The sequence below is a fragment of the Sapajus apella genome, unplaced genomic scaffold, assembly GCF_009761245.1.
Source record: "Sapajus apella isolate SASKATOON/1434 unplaced genomic scaffold, GSC_monkey_1.0 scaffold14, whole genome shotgun sequence".
Classification (NCBI taxonomy): Eukaryota; Metazoa; Chordata; class Mammalia; order Primates; family Cebidae; genus Sapajus; species Sapajus apella.
In genome coordinates, this window is record NW_022436954.1 from 29094885 (window position 1) to 29110879 (window position 15995).

General features: G+C 44.3%; 1 protein-coding gene across 5 annotated transcripts in view; it reads right to left on the reverse strand.

The window, feature by feature from the left end:
- Positions 1–15995, reverse strand: part of KIAA1549L (KIAA1549 like) — a 286237-nt gene that overhangs the window by 121030 nt on the left and 149212 nt on the right. For 2 of the 5 annotated variants that reach the window (XM_032283622.1, XM_032283621.1), the window contains exons 1-2: positions 2272–4482; positions 1249–1860 (exon numbers count right to left, since the gene is read on the reverse strand). In XM_032283622.1, coding sequence (XP_032139513.1) covers positions 1249–1860; positions 2272–4471 — 2812 coding nt within the window. In that variant the 5' untranslated portion in view covers positions 4472–4482. Of the gene's footprint in view, positions 1–1248; positions 1861–2271; positions 4834–15995 lie in introns of those variants that run through there. The other 3 variants (XM_032283624.1, XM_032283623.1, XM_032283620.1) reach the window with 3 other exon arrangements.

A 15995-nucleotide genomic window follows, 5' to 3' on the forward strand; every position in this document is an offset into this window, starting at 1 on the left:
ATTTTAGAAGGTTCTCAACTGCAGACTGGATAGCAGATTGAAGAGAGGGGACGTGTGAAGGCAGAGATATAAATGTGGCTATTGTTGCAGAAATTTAGGTGAGCGATGGTGACAGTGTGAACTAGGGAAGTGGCAGTGTGAATCAGGATGGACAGAAGGGGTACCCAGGAGGCAGAACTGAAAGGAACTGGTGATTGATTAGATGTCGCTGGGTTGGTGGGGTGCTGGGAAGAAGACAGAGATGAGAATGTTTCCAACTTCTGCCTCTGAGGGGCCAGGGCTGCCTGTCACCCAGAAGAGAGTGGCAGGGAGAAGGGACAGACAGAGGAAACCCAGATGGTATAATTTCTTGAGAAATAGGAAGAGATACTCTACTTTTTTCTATGCCTAATTTCACAATTTCCCATTTTAGAATAGGATATGTCTTAAGATATAATTTCATTTAATTCTTTGTGGGGTGAGGAGGAAGGCGGGATGCGAGCATTCAACATTGGCATGCTCTTTCAAATAATTTGTCTAATGTTTTTTATAGCAAACATTGCCACACTATTAAAAGCACTCTGTGCATTCTAGGCCTGCTTTGCTACAGCTGGGGAGTGGGGGCTAAAAAGACAGCATCCCATCCTTGCTCACAATTCTAGTGCTGCCCATCCCACTTTTTCAAGAAAGTCTTCTTTCTACCATCAGAAGAAATCCTGCGCTCCCACATAGTGTGTGGAAGCTGTACTTTTGCTATCTGCTAATTGAAAAAATTCACGACAAAAGCCTTTCTGAACTCTGTAGTACTTCCCAAGATGTTGTATTTTATGAATCACATCATTCATTCATGGCAGACATCCCTGATGCAAAATGGTACCTTTGCATTCTCAGACCCACTGGCAGAACTGTGGTTTCCCAGGGGCTTCTGAGACCTAGGACTAAGCTCCATGCCACATCAGGCTCTCTCTCTCTCTCCTCTAACACTTGCTGAAGCTCATGGTCTCCACCTTGGCCCTATGGATGTTTTAGGCTGGATTAATCTTTGTTGTCACGGCTGTTTCGTGCATTGTAAGATGTTGAACAGTATCCCTGGTCCCTATCTCATTAGATTTTAGTAGAGCCACCAAGAATAACAACCAAAAATGTCTCCAGACATAGCCAAATGTCCCTGGGAGAGGGTGACAAAGTAGCCCCTGGTTGATAACCACTGATTTAAAAGAAACATGGGACCAGGCTTGCTGCTTTAAGATCAGAACAGTGATCTCATACCTGTCTTCACCAGGAGCTTACTGGACATCTGACACTCCAGGTTGGATGCCATTTTGCCAGTCGTGACCACCGCAGCTGACACGGCGGGAAGGGCAGCATCTGTGTTTTCTGCTCGCAATGGTGGCAACCGGGTGGCCTTCACTGAGGCTGTAATGGATGTTAGCGCAGCCGTGACTGTCAGGGGGCGTGGCGTGGATGCTCTGGGCATCTCCGGGTTGGTGGGGTTTGGGAGGCCAGTGTGCATGGCTTGTGGTTTCCTAGGGAGGTATGTCGTAGACAACAGGCCAGAGGCAGTGCCCATGTTTCCTTGCATGGCTGTATGTGTGCTCATGGTATGCGCTGTTCTTGCATACATGTAGGTTGGCGTGAACGGGAAGGCTGTATGGATTGCCCCTGGCACTCTCTTTGGGCCAGATGTGGCCTTGTTTGTGACATTTTTAGCAAGAGTAGTCATTGAACTGCTCTTAGATGGTCCTGAGGCCACGGCCAAAGGGCTGGGGCTGGTGCCCTTAGCAACCAGGGCTGCAGACAGTGCAGGTGGACTTGATTTCCTCAGAAACAACGTGACGGCAGCTGCTGCTGTTGGCTCTACCTTTGATGACACTGTGTCCACTGTAAAGAGAGAAAAAACAAAGTTTGTCACTGGCTGGGAATGCACGTGTCACTTGTTCTGATGATGAATGGATGTAACTTATGGATTTGCTAGGGTGAAGTCTCTGCAATCTGGGCTTGCGTTGGACAGAACTTAGGCAAAACAACTCTAGGCTCATTGAGCTGATTAACCATAACAAGAATGCCACTTACAGCACAGCTATGGTTGATAGCAAGGATGCTTACATTGTGAATACTTTCAAAAGCTCAAGTAGGCACAGGATCAATGACATGACTATTTGGGGCTGCTAGCTCACTCTTGATAGGGGGACGAGCTCCTTCAGAGCAAAGCTGGTATCTGCGTTGAGCTTGAAGATGCTTTGACCACAAAAGCAGTCATACCTGTTTTGGGGGTACCAGGAAACAAACTACCTGCATTAGTGGCTGCACCTGTCCATTTCTTGGGGTGCTGAGAAGCCCGCAGCACTCTGGAGGAGGTCTTGGGAAAGACACTGGTCGATATAGAAGATTCAGCAGCAGAGTTATATCTCAAGATGTTCTGGAACGGTCTGGAAGTATTTCTCTCATGTGATGAATTGACGTCACTGGAAATTTCAGAACCTGTATCTGTTCCATCCGAAACCATTTCCTGCAAGCCACCTGTAGAAGTTGGTCTTGACAAGGTTAGTAAAAGAGGGTGTGTTGGCTGGTCGGGCAACTGTAGTTGTGGATGAGACACAGAATGTTGACTTGTGGATGAGTCATTCTCAACTTCAGCTGGTTGGAAGTCTATGGAATGGCTGTTATTGCTTGGGGGCCACAGGTCTCTATGGCTTCCAACCATGGTCACGTCTGACTGCTGCACAGGCTGCTCAGTGCTTGTACCGAGGATGAGGTCCTGAGTGCTAAACCCTTCTCCAGTCACTGAATGCCCAGCAGTATCTCTGAAATCCTGAGATTTTATGGCATTGGCAGCTGAAGTTAAACCACTGGGAGGAGCCGTTGGAGCTAAATGAGTTTCCCAACTTGTGGAGCTAATTGTATGTCCATTTAAATCATAATTTGTTTGCTGCTGCAAGCCAGATATTATTGATTCCGTGGAAAGGGATCCAGTGTCTGCTGAAAGAGAACTCCAGAAAACATCTGTGGTTGCTGGCTTTTTCATGTCCCCTGTTGTTGAGGAATCATAGACATCCATGGATGAGAGCGATGCTCTCACCTGTCTGGAGGCTGAAGCTGGCAACCCAGAATGGGCCAGAGCAGCTCCATAAGTCTCTGGCTTGGTGTTAGAAAAACCAAGAGATGGGGGAACAGTCTGGGTGGCTTGTATGGAGAGCATGGAAGGTGGAGGTGATCCTGAAGGAAGGGGATTTGTTCTTGGTGCTGTAATGATGGGAGATGAGACATGACCGGTGCTGAAATCAGAGACAAATCCATTTACAGTATGAAGACTCAAAACCTCTTTCCTTGGAAAGGCCTGGAGAGGAATCGTCACATTTGCCTCTTCATTTTTCCTTAAAATGGCTGTCACGCTGTCCTTTTTCCACCGGGGAAATGTCCAAGATGTGGGAAGAAGATGAGGAACTCTGTTTGAGAGGAGCAAGTCTCTAGCTGCAGTAGGCAGGGACCCGTCACTGCCCTCTGCTGGAGGAACAGACATTTCTGGCACGGGAGATGGGGAGGCATGATTCTCTGTGGGCTGGAGGAAAGTACGTATGGAGGGCAAGTCGGCTGTCCCCGTTGATGGTGATGCGGGAACCGCCCCAGAGAAGATAGCTTGCTCTCGACCCGGTGCGGTGACATGCAGAGGAGAAGGCACCAAAGATGAAGAGGTGTGTTCTGCCGAAAGGGTGGGCCCTCTGGAATTCTCTGGAGCTGCTGACAAATGCAGCGGGTTAGCAGAGTCATTTGCAGTGGTAGGGGCTAGCTTTCTGCTGGTCATTTCTACGGCCACTGATTCTGCAGTCTGGAAAAGTGGAGGCTCAACCTCATGGGTCGCTGCTTCTGTATTCTTAAAAGTTGGTAAAGACACCCCATTGTACACACTTCCAGCCACCCCAGCTTTGATCTGCTGGGTGGATGCAGGACCTGAAGTCACTTCCAACATTGACCATGAGGGGCTTCCATGTGGAAGCCAAAGACGACTTCCAAGTGCTGGGGGATGGGGAGATGGATGGGACAGTTCTGCCATGGGGCTCAAAAACCCAGATGTGGATGAGCCTGCTGAATGGGGACCCTCTGTTGGGGACAGCTCGGAATGCCACTTTGTTGAGGATCCAGGAACACCTAGATGAGGGACGCCTATGAGATCCCGGGCGTTTTGGGATGGAGTGTGCTCCATTTCATCAGAAAAAGGGTTTAGGGGATTAGCTATGTTCTGACCTGAAGAGGGGTTGGCTAGAGCTGTTTGGGGAACTAACAGCACTTTGGAGAGTTGCTCTGCTGGCTCAGAGATGATGGAATGAGGTGAGTCAGGAGTCAATGAAGAGGATGGAGGTGGAGGGAGGAGTGGGGGAACATCTGATCTCGGGGGATGCTTTGAAATGGAGGGAGTCCCTGCCCATACTGGCTGGGATGGGAGGACAGCACTGAAGGACGCCCCTGACGGGACTGTGGACAATGAGGGGGGCATGCTGGTGAGAGGCAAACCTGACGCATCAGCTGCTTCTTGTCCCCCTCTAGGCCCAGGTTGGACCAGGGACTCGGTAGAATCCTTGGAAGGCTCAAGGGAGGCGCTATGTCCGCTTCCTTGGTAAAGGGAAGAAGAGAAGTCCATGTAAGCCCTAGCTGTGTGGTGTGTCTTGGACGCAGGGGTTCGGGCTGACTGTGACAAGCTTGTGTTGTCAGAGGACTGTCCCAGCACAGTCTTGATTCTGCCTGCTGCTGAAGAAGACCTGACTTCTGTGAAAGGCCATGTTGGTGAAATCGGTAACAACTTCCCCGGAGGAAATGACTCTGGCGTCCGGGTGACATTCACCTGCAGATTGTCTGTTCCTGTGAAACAAAATATCAGACCGTCAGGTGTTGGATATTCATGAGGTGCCTGCTGTGGTCAGGTGCTGGAGACAAAGGTGTGCAAGACAGGCTCTAACCGGACCCATCACAGAAGGCTCAGGAAACAAACAACAAATTACATAATTTCAAGTAGGAAAATGTTGCAGCTAACCTACAGGGCAGGGTTGGTGAGAGGTGGTTTCTGATGAAGTGATGTTTAAGCAAAGATGTGGAAAATACTTGTGTATTAAACAACTTTTTTTTTGGTACCACCTACAAGGCCTGGACTGTGAAACTTGCAACCTAGAAAATCAAAGCTGAATGTGATCAACTTCCATGGCCAGTGACACCAAAATAACCTCACCCAGGAACCCAAAACACACAAAACTAAAGAAGCACTGTATATTCAAGCATGAACCTTTTTTAGGACCCCGAGGCATCTTAAGTGAAATATTCGAAGTTGTCTGCCTTTGGAAAGATGGCTCCAATGAAACATATTTATCTTCCTGGATTTAAAAGGATTTCCAATGCTATCATTCATGCCATGTCAAACAGCAAGGGAGATTTTCTTTCAGATTAGGCTATTTCAAAAAGAAAACCCAGGAAGGAGGCACTTCTCACAAGGCGTGGTGTCACTCTAAACACCTACAGAGGCCAGGACTGTCAGCACTCGTGTGTGGCCCCACAGGCAGACAAACAAGGAGCCAGGGGACAAGCTGGTGACCTCCGCAGGAAAGGAGGTGAGGAAACAACTCTTGGGAAGCTGCAAGTTCACTCTGAATTAGGCTGTATGCTGAAAAAAATCTTTTCACATTCTTCTTTTCCTTATTTTTAAAATTTCCCATTCTTGGGATTTATAGATACCCAAGAAGCTGGCCTTACATCATTTTTAGAACTCATCAGGGTATAAGCCAATACTACATGAGGCTTATTGACTGACTTTATAAGAGAAACCAACTCCATCTCCTAGGCAGGCCATCCTCATAAGCCCAGCTCAGCCTGACTGTGTCCTGATCACCAGATCAAGATAATTAGGGCTCTTTCTGCAGAGCCAAAGCTCTCTCTGGCCACCACTGGCCAAAAGTGTCAAAATGCATATATAGTTTCAAGACACTAAAGTCTGCATAGTATTTCATTAAAATGCATGCCCTCCTGAGGAACTGCTTCATGGTTTACAATGGAAATTGTGTTTCTATGTTACCACATGCAGCCTAAGTAGGTATTCCCACCCAGACAGTTGCAGTTTTACACAGAAGGTGGATACTGCTTTCACGCCTCAATCCTCCCTGTTCATGTTGCTTATCTCCTAGATAGCCTCAATTTCACACTTTGCATGCAGACGTATCTGGTTACTTATATGGGTAAATATAACATCTGTATAAGGTATTTTTGCATTTTTGTATTTTTCATTTAAACTTTAGAATCCACTTTTATGTGGATATTCGGTGACGTCTGTATAGGATTTCTTCTTTTGTACTTTCACTGAAATGGATTCAACCATGAGTCCAACTCATAGATTCGAGAATCAAAACAAATTCATCTTATTTCAATAACATAGACTTGTAACTCAGAAAAAGGATGCTACAGGCTGAGCAGCTTTTGCTTTCAGCAGGAAGTTTCACAAAGTCTTTCACACACACACACACACACACACACACACACACAATTCTGCAAGCAGGATGGAGGAATGGGGGCTAATACCAAGGGATCTGTAACTGACTGAATGACCACAGCCAAGAGAGACTGATGGAAAACTCCAGGCTGAAGGGAAGAAAGACGGTCTCTAGTGGATTTGCTTCCACCAGACCTTGCTGTTTTCCAGACCAGAAGCTAGTGTTTCCAAAGGTAGCTCCTATGAGGCACGGTATTCCAGATGCGTCATGAAGAAAAGTTTCTATGGACAATCTTGAGAAGTGCTATATACTAGACTCACAGGTCATAGTCATTAATGATGCTGACCATATTTTTCTGGCTCTCCTCCTTCTAAGCCCATGGGAAGACTGAACATCTTGGAGACGTCTGTGGTTGATGGGGGCCCATGTAACTAGTTTTGGCCAATAAGTTTGTAAGCAGAAATGCCAAGTGTCACTTCTGGGCTAGAATATTTAAGTGCTGGAAGAAGATTCTCCAGAACTTTCTTTTCCATAGCAAAACAAAAAAAGAAACAAAACCTAGCAACATTATATTTCAGTAAGTTGTTACTGAAAAACAGAAGGAGGAGGCAAAAAAGGAGGAGAAAGAAGAAACTAGCAATGTTCAAAGTGTTTGCTGGTTCACCAGTCTGCATCCCCTGTGGATTCTGCTGACAAAGGATGTACAGGTATTATGAGCAAGAAGTTAGCCTTTGCTATTTTATGTCACTGCAATTTGGAGGCTGTTTGCCATTGAAGCATAACCTAACTTACCCTAACCTATTCCGAAACTGATACCAGAGTGGATTTGGAACTTATGTGGGCATATTCCCATTGTCATGTAAATACAGGGTCAGAAAGTCCCATAGTCAAGAAAACATAAAAGGTATGAAATTAATAAATAGGATGTTGGATGGTTTAATAAAACTTTGTTTAGCCAATATTTCTCAAACATATTTGACAGCTGGAATATGCTTGGGATGTTTCTCAAAAAATTTGACCTTGGAATTTAGTTGACTTAAAAAAAAACTCAATGATACACATAAAGCCAAGGAAGAAAGCATGTTCATTGAATTACCAAATGATGCCAAATTCACAAGAACTGATTTGATGAATTTCAGAAAAACATGTTTCAAAGACATGTCAACTGATTGAAATTATTACTAAATGAAGACATATATTAGGATTAAATATAAAGGCTTACCCTTAATCCAAAAATTACCTAGACAGAAACAGGATGGGGGCACAACCCTTTAAGAATAGCTTATATTATCTGCAAACAGAGTTGACTAGAGGTCATTATGAAAGAAGAAAAATATAGGCCAGCAAGAAAATAACAAATTTTTAGGTTACATTAATTTTTTTCACTGTTTAACTAGAAGAATAGTTCATGCTTAAAAAATAATATCTATATGTTATCTATACTTAGGAAATAATATCTTTATGAAATGAACACTCATATGCCTCTTACTCAGCTTACAATAGAGTCAATATTTTTAGAGCCTTCTCCCAGGTATCTCTCCAGGTTCCCTCTGTCTTTCTTCTCCCCAGAGATAATCACCATTACAGGTTGAATTTTTAAAAATTAGTTGATTTTCGGGCCGGGCGCGGTGGCTCACACCTGTAATCCCACCACTTTGGGAGGCTGAGGCGGGTGGATCATGAGGTCAAGAGATCGAGACCATCCCACCCGACGTGGTGAAACCCCGTCTCTACTAAAAATACAAAAATTAGCCAGGTGTGGTATCATGTGCCTGTAGTCCCAGCTCCTCGGGAGGCTGAGGCAGGAGAATTGCTTGAACCCGGGAGGCAGAGGTTGCAGTGAGCCGAGATCGTGCCAGTGCACTCCAGCCTGGCACCTGGAGACTGAGCGAGACTCTGTCTCAAAAAAAAAAAAAAAAAAAAAATAGCTGATTTTCAAAGGGATCGAGTCCACCATTCTCTGCCCTACTCAGCGCATACCTGGTCACCTGGGGTGAATTCTGAGCATCACATCTTAAGAAAAACACTAAGAAACTGATACATGCTAGTACATGATCTTTATGGAGATGTTTTACATTATTAAAAGGAAAACTTTTTATAAAGGGAGGGTCCCCATTTGCACACTGGAGTGAGGAGAGTCCAGGTGGTAGTAAAAACTTCGTGACTGAAAAAGCATATTGATATGGTTAGTCCATAGTCCCAGCTGAGCCAAGCCTGCTTGGCATGCCAGCCCAGACAACAGACATATGAATGAGGACCAGACCATTCTTCCCCTAACCTTTGGAATCACTCCAGCTGTCTGAATCGTCCCCACTGAGGCCCAGACATCATGAAGCAGGGACAAGCCATTCGCACTATGCCCCATCTGAATTCCCAAAGCCATGAGGATAATAAAATGCTCATTGTTTTATAGTACTGAGCCAGGGGTGGTTCGTTGTACTGTAATAACGACTGAAATAGTACATGTGTGATCGTGTCCCTCGCTTCTGGGAAATGAGTCTCTATAGCTTTAATCAGATTCTCAAAAGGATTCAGAAGCCAAAAATTAGTTAAGAACCCTTCACTTCAATGAAAAATAATTCTGCTTTATACACAAGATTTTTAGAATTATGTCTATGCTAATTAGGTAAAACATATCTGTATTAATTAAAGTTGCATTATGGAAGGCCATAAAATGGAAAGACGAATTTTGAGGAGGAATTGAGGGATAGCTAGTGTTTATTAGGCAGAAGGAAAAAATAAATTAGGAGAAAAAAGGTAAAACCAAATTACAGAAAACTTGAAACACATTTTAGGGAAGCAGTGAAGTAAAAACCTGATCTAGGTGATGTATCAGGCAGACTCCAATGTGGCCCCATGATCTCCATCTCCTGATGGTCATGCCTTTTGTGATCCTCTTGCCTTGAGTATGAGCAGAACCTGTGACTTCTTTTTCTTTCTTTTCTTTTCCTTTTTTTTTTTTTTTTTTTTTTTGAGACAGGGTCTTGCTTTGCCACCTAGGCTAGAGTACAGTTTTGCTTTGCCACCTAGGCTAGAGTACAGTGGTGTGATCATGGCTCATTGCAGCCTCAACCTTTTGGGCTCAAGGAATCCTCTCAGCTCAGCCTCCCTAATAGCTGGGACTACATGCATGCATCACCAAGTCCAGCTAATTTTTGTATTTTTTGTATAGACAGGGTTTCACCATGTCCCCAGGCTGTTCTCAAACTCCTGGGCTCAAGTGATCTTCCCACCATGACCTCCCAAAGTTTTGAGATTACTAGCATGAGCCACCATGCTCAGCCAACCTGTGACTTTCTTCTAACAACAGAATAAGTGATAGGATGCCCCTCTTGTGATTCTATGATCTTATATGATACCCCACATTGCAAGCAGACTTCTTGGTGCCTTGATGAAGTAAGAAGCAACAATAGGAAAGCCCAGGTGGTGAGAACTGTGGGTGGCATCTAGGAACTACTACTGGTGTCTCTAGGAACCATGAACAGCCTCTTAGAGCTGATAGCCAGAAATGAGCCAAAGCCTTCAGTCTGGCAGCCACAAAGAAATGAATTATGCCAACAACCTGAGTGAGCTTGGAAGTGGATTCTTCCCCAGCCAAGCCTCCAGATGAGAACACAGCCCAGCCAAAGCCATAAATGCAGCCCTGTGAGACTCTGTGCAGATAAGCTGTGTCCAACCTCTCAACTCACGGAAATTGTGAGATAATAAATGCATGCTGTTTTAAGCCACAAAGTTTGTGGGAATTTGTTAAATAGCAATAGAAAACTAATACAGGTAGGAAGTAGGGAGCTTTGGAATGTTGTATGGTGAAGCAGGAGAGTAGGAAGAAGGGAGAGCACAGGGTATCATGACTGAAGAGTAGCATGAAGGATGGTGCAAAGTTGCCATCAAGACAGTTAAAAAGAAGCACAAGTCAGTAAGTTTGTTTGGTATATCACAGAGAACGAGTCATGAAATAAATATTCTAACATAGCACCTGAGACTCAGAGGAAGTTATTTAAAGAGAAAACAGAGCTTTGCAAGAGTAGAAACAAAGCCACACCAGCAAGCATGTTGAAATGTTGCTATGCAACAGGTTGAACTCTTATTTTTTAACTCCATTTTTCAAGGAAAAAAAATACCAAGCTACTCTAGTCAAATTACTGAGTTCTTGTTTTTCTCAATAAACTTCCACTGACTCCCCAGTGTCTCTTCTTCACCCCAAAACACCATGACCTTCTTCTGCTTAGTCTGAATGACATGAATTACTGTTTGCTCACAAATATGGTAAGAGTCTTCAAAAAATTGCAGAAAGCGGCCAGGTACAGTGGCTCATGCCTAAAATCCCAGCACTTTGGCAGGCCAAGGCAGGCGGATCGCTTGAGGTCAGGAGTTCAAGACTAGCCTGGCCAACATGGTAAACCCATCTCTACTAAAAATACACACACACACACACACACACACACACACACACACACACACAAATTAGCCAGGCAAGGTGGCAGGTGCCTGTAGTCCCAGCTACTCAAGAGGCTGAGGCAAGAGAATCACTTGAACCCGGGAGGCAGAAGTTGCAGTGAGACAAGATCGTGCCATTGCAATACAGAGAGTGAGAATCCATCTCAAAAAAAAAAAAAAAACAAAACAAAACGGTGGAAGGCAAAGATAAGTCCTACACACAAGAGAGGGAGACAGACAGTGGTGGTTTGCTGCACAAGCCCCAGACTGGCTGCCTTTTCTGCATGTTTACAAGGATGGCCCATCCAGGGACAAGCCAACAATCCCCTTCTGTTCAGACCGACAGTGTTTCCCACGAAGGGAATTAGTAGTCTAAAGAATTTTACTGGAAAGTAGTTAAAATGATAAGAGATTTAAGGAGGTGCTAGATGAGGAAAGATAGGAAACAGAGATGGATTTAAGTTGGAAACAAGAGTGAAAGCAAGCAGGATAAAGACTCTCAAAATAATCAAAAGTTAAATGAGTCATCCCTCCCCATCTCAAGGAAACAAGAATGGGTAGTCATACAAAACCCTATTCAATACATAATTTATACACATACATTTTCACTAAGCTTGTCTGAGCCAGACAAGCTGAAATAAAACCATGATTCTAAGAGCTTCAGAAAAGTGACAAGTCACTCCTGTAAGACTATCAGGCTTAACAACGTACATAAATTGGGATCACGTGCATGTATGCACACGCAGGGTATAAGTATCAAATGTTTTTCTGGGCTTTGCAAATTTGCAGAGAATCCCATGAATGTTAAACTTAGCCTTGAACTAAAAAGACCAGAGAGCCATTTATTATCATAGTGAAACTTAAAAGGAATTAAGAAAATGCTTAGCCAGGTTTGGACACATAGAACCTGTCATTGTCTAATGTGAAAAAACAATGCGAACTGCTTCCTGAGACTCCCCACATCTCAGGGACCACACGGTTACACCAACAGGCATAATGACAGACTGTTCAGGCCTCTGTCTTCCTGAGGCTCTCAGCGCTGCTAGTTTTATCATTCTCAGTTTTTGTACACAAGACTCGGGCTGTGATGCCGCTACACTATAATTATTCCCGCCAGGTAGCAAACAGAACTTTCACCTCAAGGAAGCGTACATGTACTGATCAGGCTCCCCTGCTGCTGTTACCGTCTGTCTGAGCCTCTCCCCCAACAGGCCTGGGGCTATATCCGTCCCCTGGTCATGGTGCTGTTATCACAGACCCCGGAGTCTGCTACTAAAGGAGTGTTCTCCCTTGCGGTTCAATGATGCCCTGGATTGCTTCCTGGTTTGCTCAAAACTACTCCTGCAACCTAGCCACAGTGGTGGTTCTTTCCCAGTCAGCAGTGCCCCTTTCTTTGATGGCCGGAAACACAGAGGGAGAAGAAAACCTTTCTGAGGTGTAGATATAAGCCTGGCTGCGTTTCCCACGACACTCACAAGACAATCCACTTTGTCCTATTCACTGTCCACTGGTGGGTTTCCTTAACGGCAGCACTTACAGAAAAGCAAACTAGATCACTAGTAGCTCTTTAACCAAATAAATGAAGGTAATCAATTAAGAAGCATTATTAATGGAGATGCCAAGCTCCTCTCCCTGATACGTCAGAGAAAAATATTTGCAGCTTTTGATCAGGCCCTAGAATCAGACTGGCTGGATTCAAATCTCACTTCCCTATTGGACAAGTCACTCGACATCTTGGACAAGTTACTTAACATCTCTGCACATCAGTTTCCTTATCTGTAAAATGGGGATAATTACAGTACTTACCTCATGAATTGTTTTAAGGGTTAAAATGAGCTGATACACAAAGTCCTTGGAATAATGCTCATAGAGCACATAGTGGTCACAAGTGCTACTATTGTTGCTATTATTATTATTATTATTTTTGAGACAGAGTCTTGCTCCGTCGCCAGGTGCCAGGCTGGAGTGCAGTGGCACAATCTCGGCTCACTACAACCTCTGCCTACCGGGTTCAAGCAATTCTCCTGCCTCAGACTCCCGAGTAGCTGGGACTACAGGCACACACCACCATGCCCACTAATTTTTGTATTTTTAGTAGAGACGGGGTTTCACCATGTTGGCCAGGATGGTCTTGATCTCTTGACCTCGTGATCTGCCCGCCTCAGCCTCCCAAAGTGCTGGGATTACAGGCGTGAGCCACCGCACCCGGCTATTCTTATTATTATCATTATTTGTTCAGCCCAGGCTAGGCATGAATGCCATCAAAGGTTTGCTCACAGGATCAGGATTCCAGACAGAACTCAGAAATGCCTGCAAATCATGGATTGCCAGAATCTCGAGCATCTTTGCTGCCTCATAGTTTGCAGGACATTTTCATATCCATCACCTCACCTTGTTCTTCCACAGTACCTGTGAGATAGAGGATGAAGATTATCTCCTTTTTACCAATGAGGAAACAAGAGCTCAGAGAGGTCAAGTGCTGGCTTGGCCAAGGTCACACCAAGAGCTACTCTGCAGCCTAGTGTGGCTCAGCCCAGGACCCCAGAGCCAAGGCTCTCTGCACCACGTGGGAAGGAGTCAGTCTCCTTCATCTCCAGCTCTGGGGCAGGCTCCACTCTCCCAGAGTGGTCTGAGAAGCCTGGGGCCCATAAAGCTGCCTCATTCTTCAGAGTCCAATGTGTCTCTCTCCAGTGGTATTTCGGGAAACATTACGGAGCACAGCTCTAAATCACCAAGACCTGTCAGGCTTCCATTCCCAGAAGGTCAAAAGAGATGGACTAACAGCCACAGCTGTACTGAAGCATCCACACACACCCAGCTCACTTACACGCCAAACCCTTCCACGGCCCTAAGTGCTGAAGTTTGGCGCCTGGGACCTTCCTGCCTAACATGATTCCTCTCGGGGCTTTTTAAAACGAAATGCACCAGTTAATAGAATCAAATTGCCTCTCCTTGAAGTGACGCCAGCAAACAGAAGATTCTGTTGACTGCACTGATAGAAGCATTTTAACTTTCAAAGCCCTTTCATAGATATTTCTTTTTTAAAAAAGTTTGTTGCTAATCTTTTGTGGAATCAGGTTTAAAAATAAAGCTGGTACCTGTCCCTCCCAATTTTTTTTTTCTTTTGAGATGGAGTCTTACTTTGTTGAGCAGGCTGGAGTGCAGTGGCGTCATCTCAGCTCACTGCAACCTCCGCCTCCTGGGTTCAAACGATTTTCCTGCCTCAGCCTCCTGAGTAGCTGGGATTACAGGTACCCACCACCACGCGTTGGCTAAATTCTTTGTATTTTTAGTAGAGATGGGGTTTCACCATATTGGTCAGGCTGTTCTCAAACTCCTGACCTCAAAAGATCCACCCACCCTGGCCTCCCAAAGTGCTGGGATTATAGGCATGAGCCACCATGCCTGGCTTCTCTGCCTCCTATTTTTGCCATCATAATCCCTACGCAGGAGGTAGGGCAGCCACAATGACCTCTTTTGGACTGGAGCATCACACACACTGAAGGTCCCTTGTTTGGAAAAATATTATCTGTGTCAAGAAAAGTAAACCAATGGGACTTAGTGGGGGTTCTTCCCTCTTCTTCTCCCAGCATCTTTCTGACAGGATCATCAATAAGTTTAAACTCAACCACAGAAAACTTAATAAACAACCAAGAATTGATCTTTAAAACTAGGACAGTCATATTTGCAAATCTTTCCAAGGTTTCCTATTAATTTTTACTATTTTATGCTAATGGTCCAAAGGGAAGTTGAGTCCATTTAAATCCATTAGGCAAGAAAGACTTTGGGGATACAGAAAATACTATGCCTTTAAAAGAAAAGCAGTAACAGGGGCTTGGAGAATTGGGTGAAAAGACAAAACATCTTACTCGGGCTTCACACGGTTTTGTAAAGGCCTAAATGTAAACCTCTTCTAAGTGAGAGCCCTAATCAAGATGTCATCATTCCCACAACTCTTTATTTTTAGATCTTTAGAGTACTTTTCCCTTTCTGCTTAGTATGATACGCAATTAACAAGTAATAATTTTATCAAGTCCACGACAGTCAACATAAGCAGATACACACAAAGCAATATAAGACTTTTCACTGCACTTAAGGGCTTAGTAGTATGATCCTACACCAAGGAGGTAGGATCAATGTTTTCTACATCTCTACAGAAAAACTCAATGTTTTCCCAAAGGTTACAATGTGCAATCCCAGCCTTGTACCATCTACATTGGTACATGATAGGCAGAAAACTTCTCATTCATTTGGCATCTCACAGAGAATTTTGTAATATTGAAATGAAAATAATCCTTCTAGTATATTAGGGGCATCTGGATAACTTGACATTCTCTAAAATCGAGAATAAGAAAGATAATCATGTCAGGACATCTGTTCCAATAAATACATTTGAGTGGAGGAAGAAGTTCTGTATTCAAAGCAGTTTAGAAAATCTCTTATGGGAGATTCACAGGGCATACAAGTACACTTAGGGCTTTGAAAAGTCTTGTGGTAAAGAAAAGTTTTATTTAACTTAGAAAATCCCCAAATAAGCTGACTGCAGAACTCTTTCTTCTTTGTTCTTTTTTGTGTGATACCCGTTGATATTCCAAGGAACCACGACTCTGAAGAATACGTTGAGGGAATTCCAGAGTTAAAGTCATTGCCCTTGAGCAATTTCAAACACTGAGAAGAAAACCAAAGAACTGGTGGGTGGACAGAATCCACTGTAGAATCAGAAAACACACTCTTTGTCATTCCATCACTGACAAATTATTCTACTTTTGTCATATTTTAGATTATGTTTTACCAGGCTTGTTCATGGACTTATCTACTGAGACAGTCACATGAGTCAACATAAGGATGTGCACCAAGAAAACTGTAAATGCTATAACAAATGTGAAGACCATCTTTTCTGCCGTTGCTGTTTTGAGAGAGTCTCACTCTGTCACCCAGGCTGGGACATAGTGGTGCGATCATAGTTCATTGCAGCCTTGAACTCCTAGGATCAAGGGACCCTTCGGCCTCAGCCTCCCAAGTGGCTAGGACTACAGGCGTGCACCACCAGGCCCAGCTAAATTTTTTTAAAAAGGCTTTTGTAGAGACAAGGTCTATGTTACCTAGGCTGGT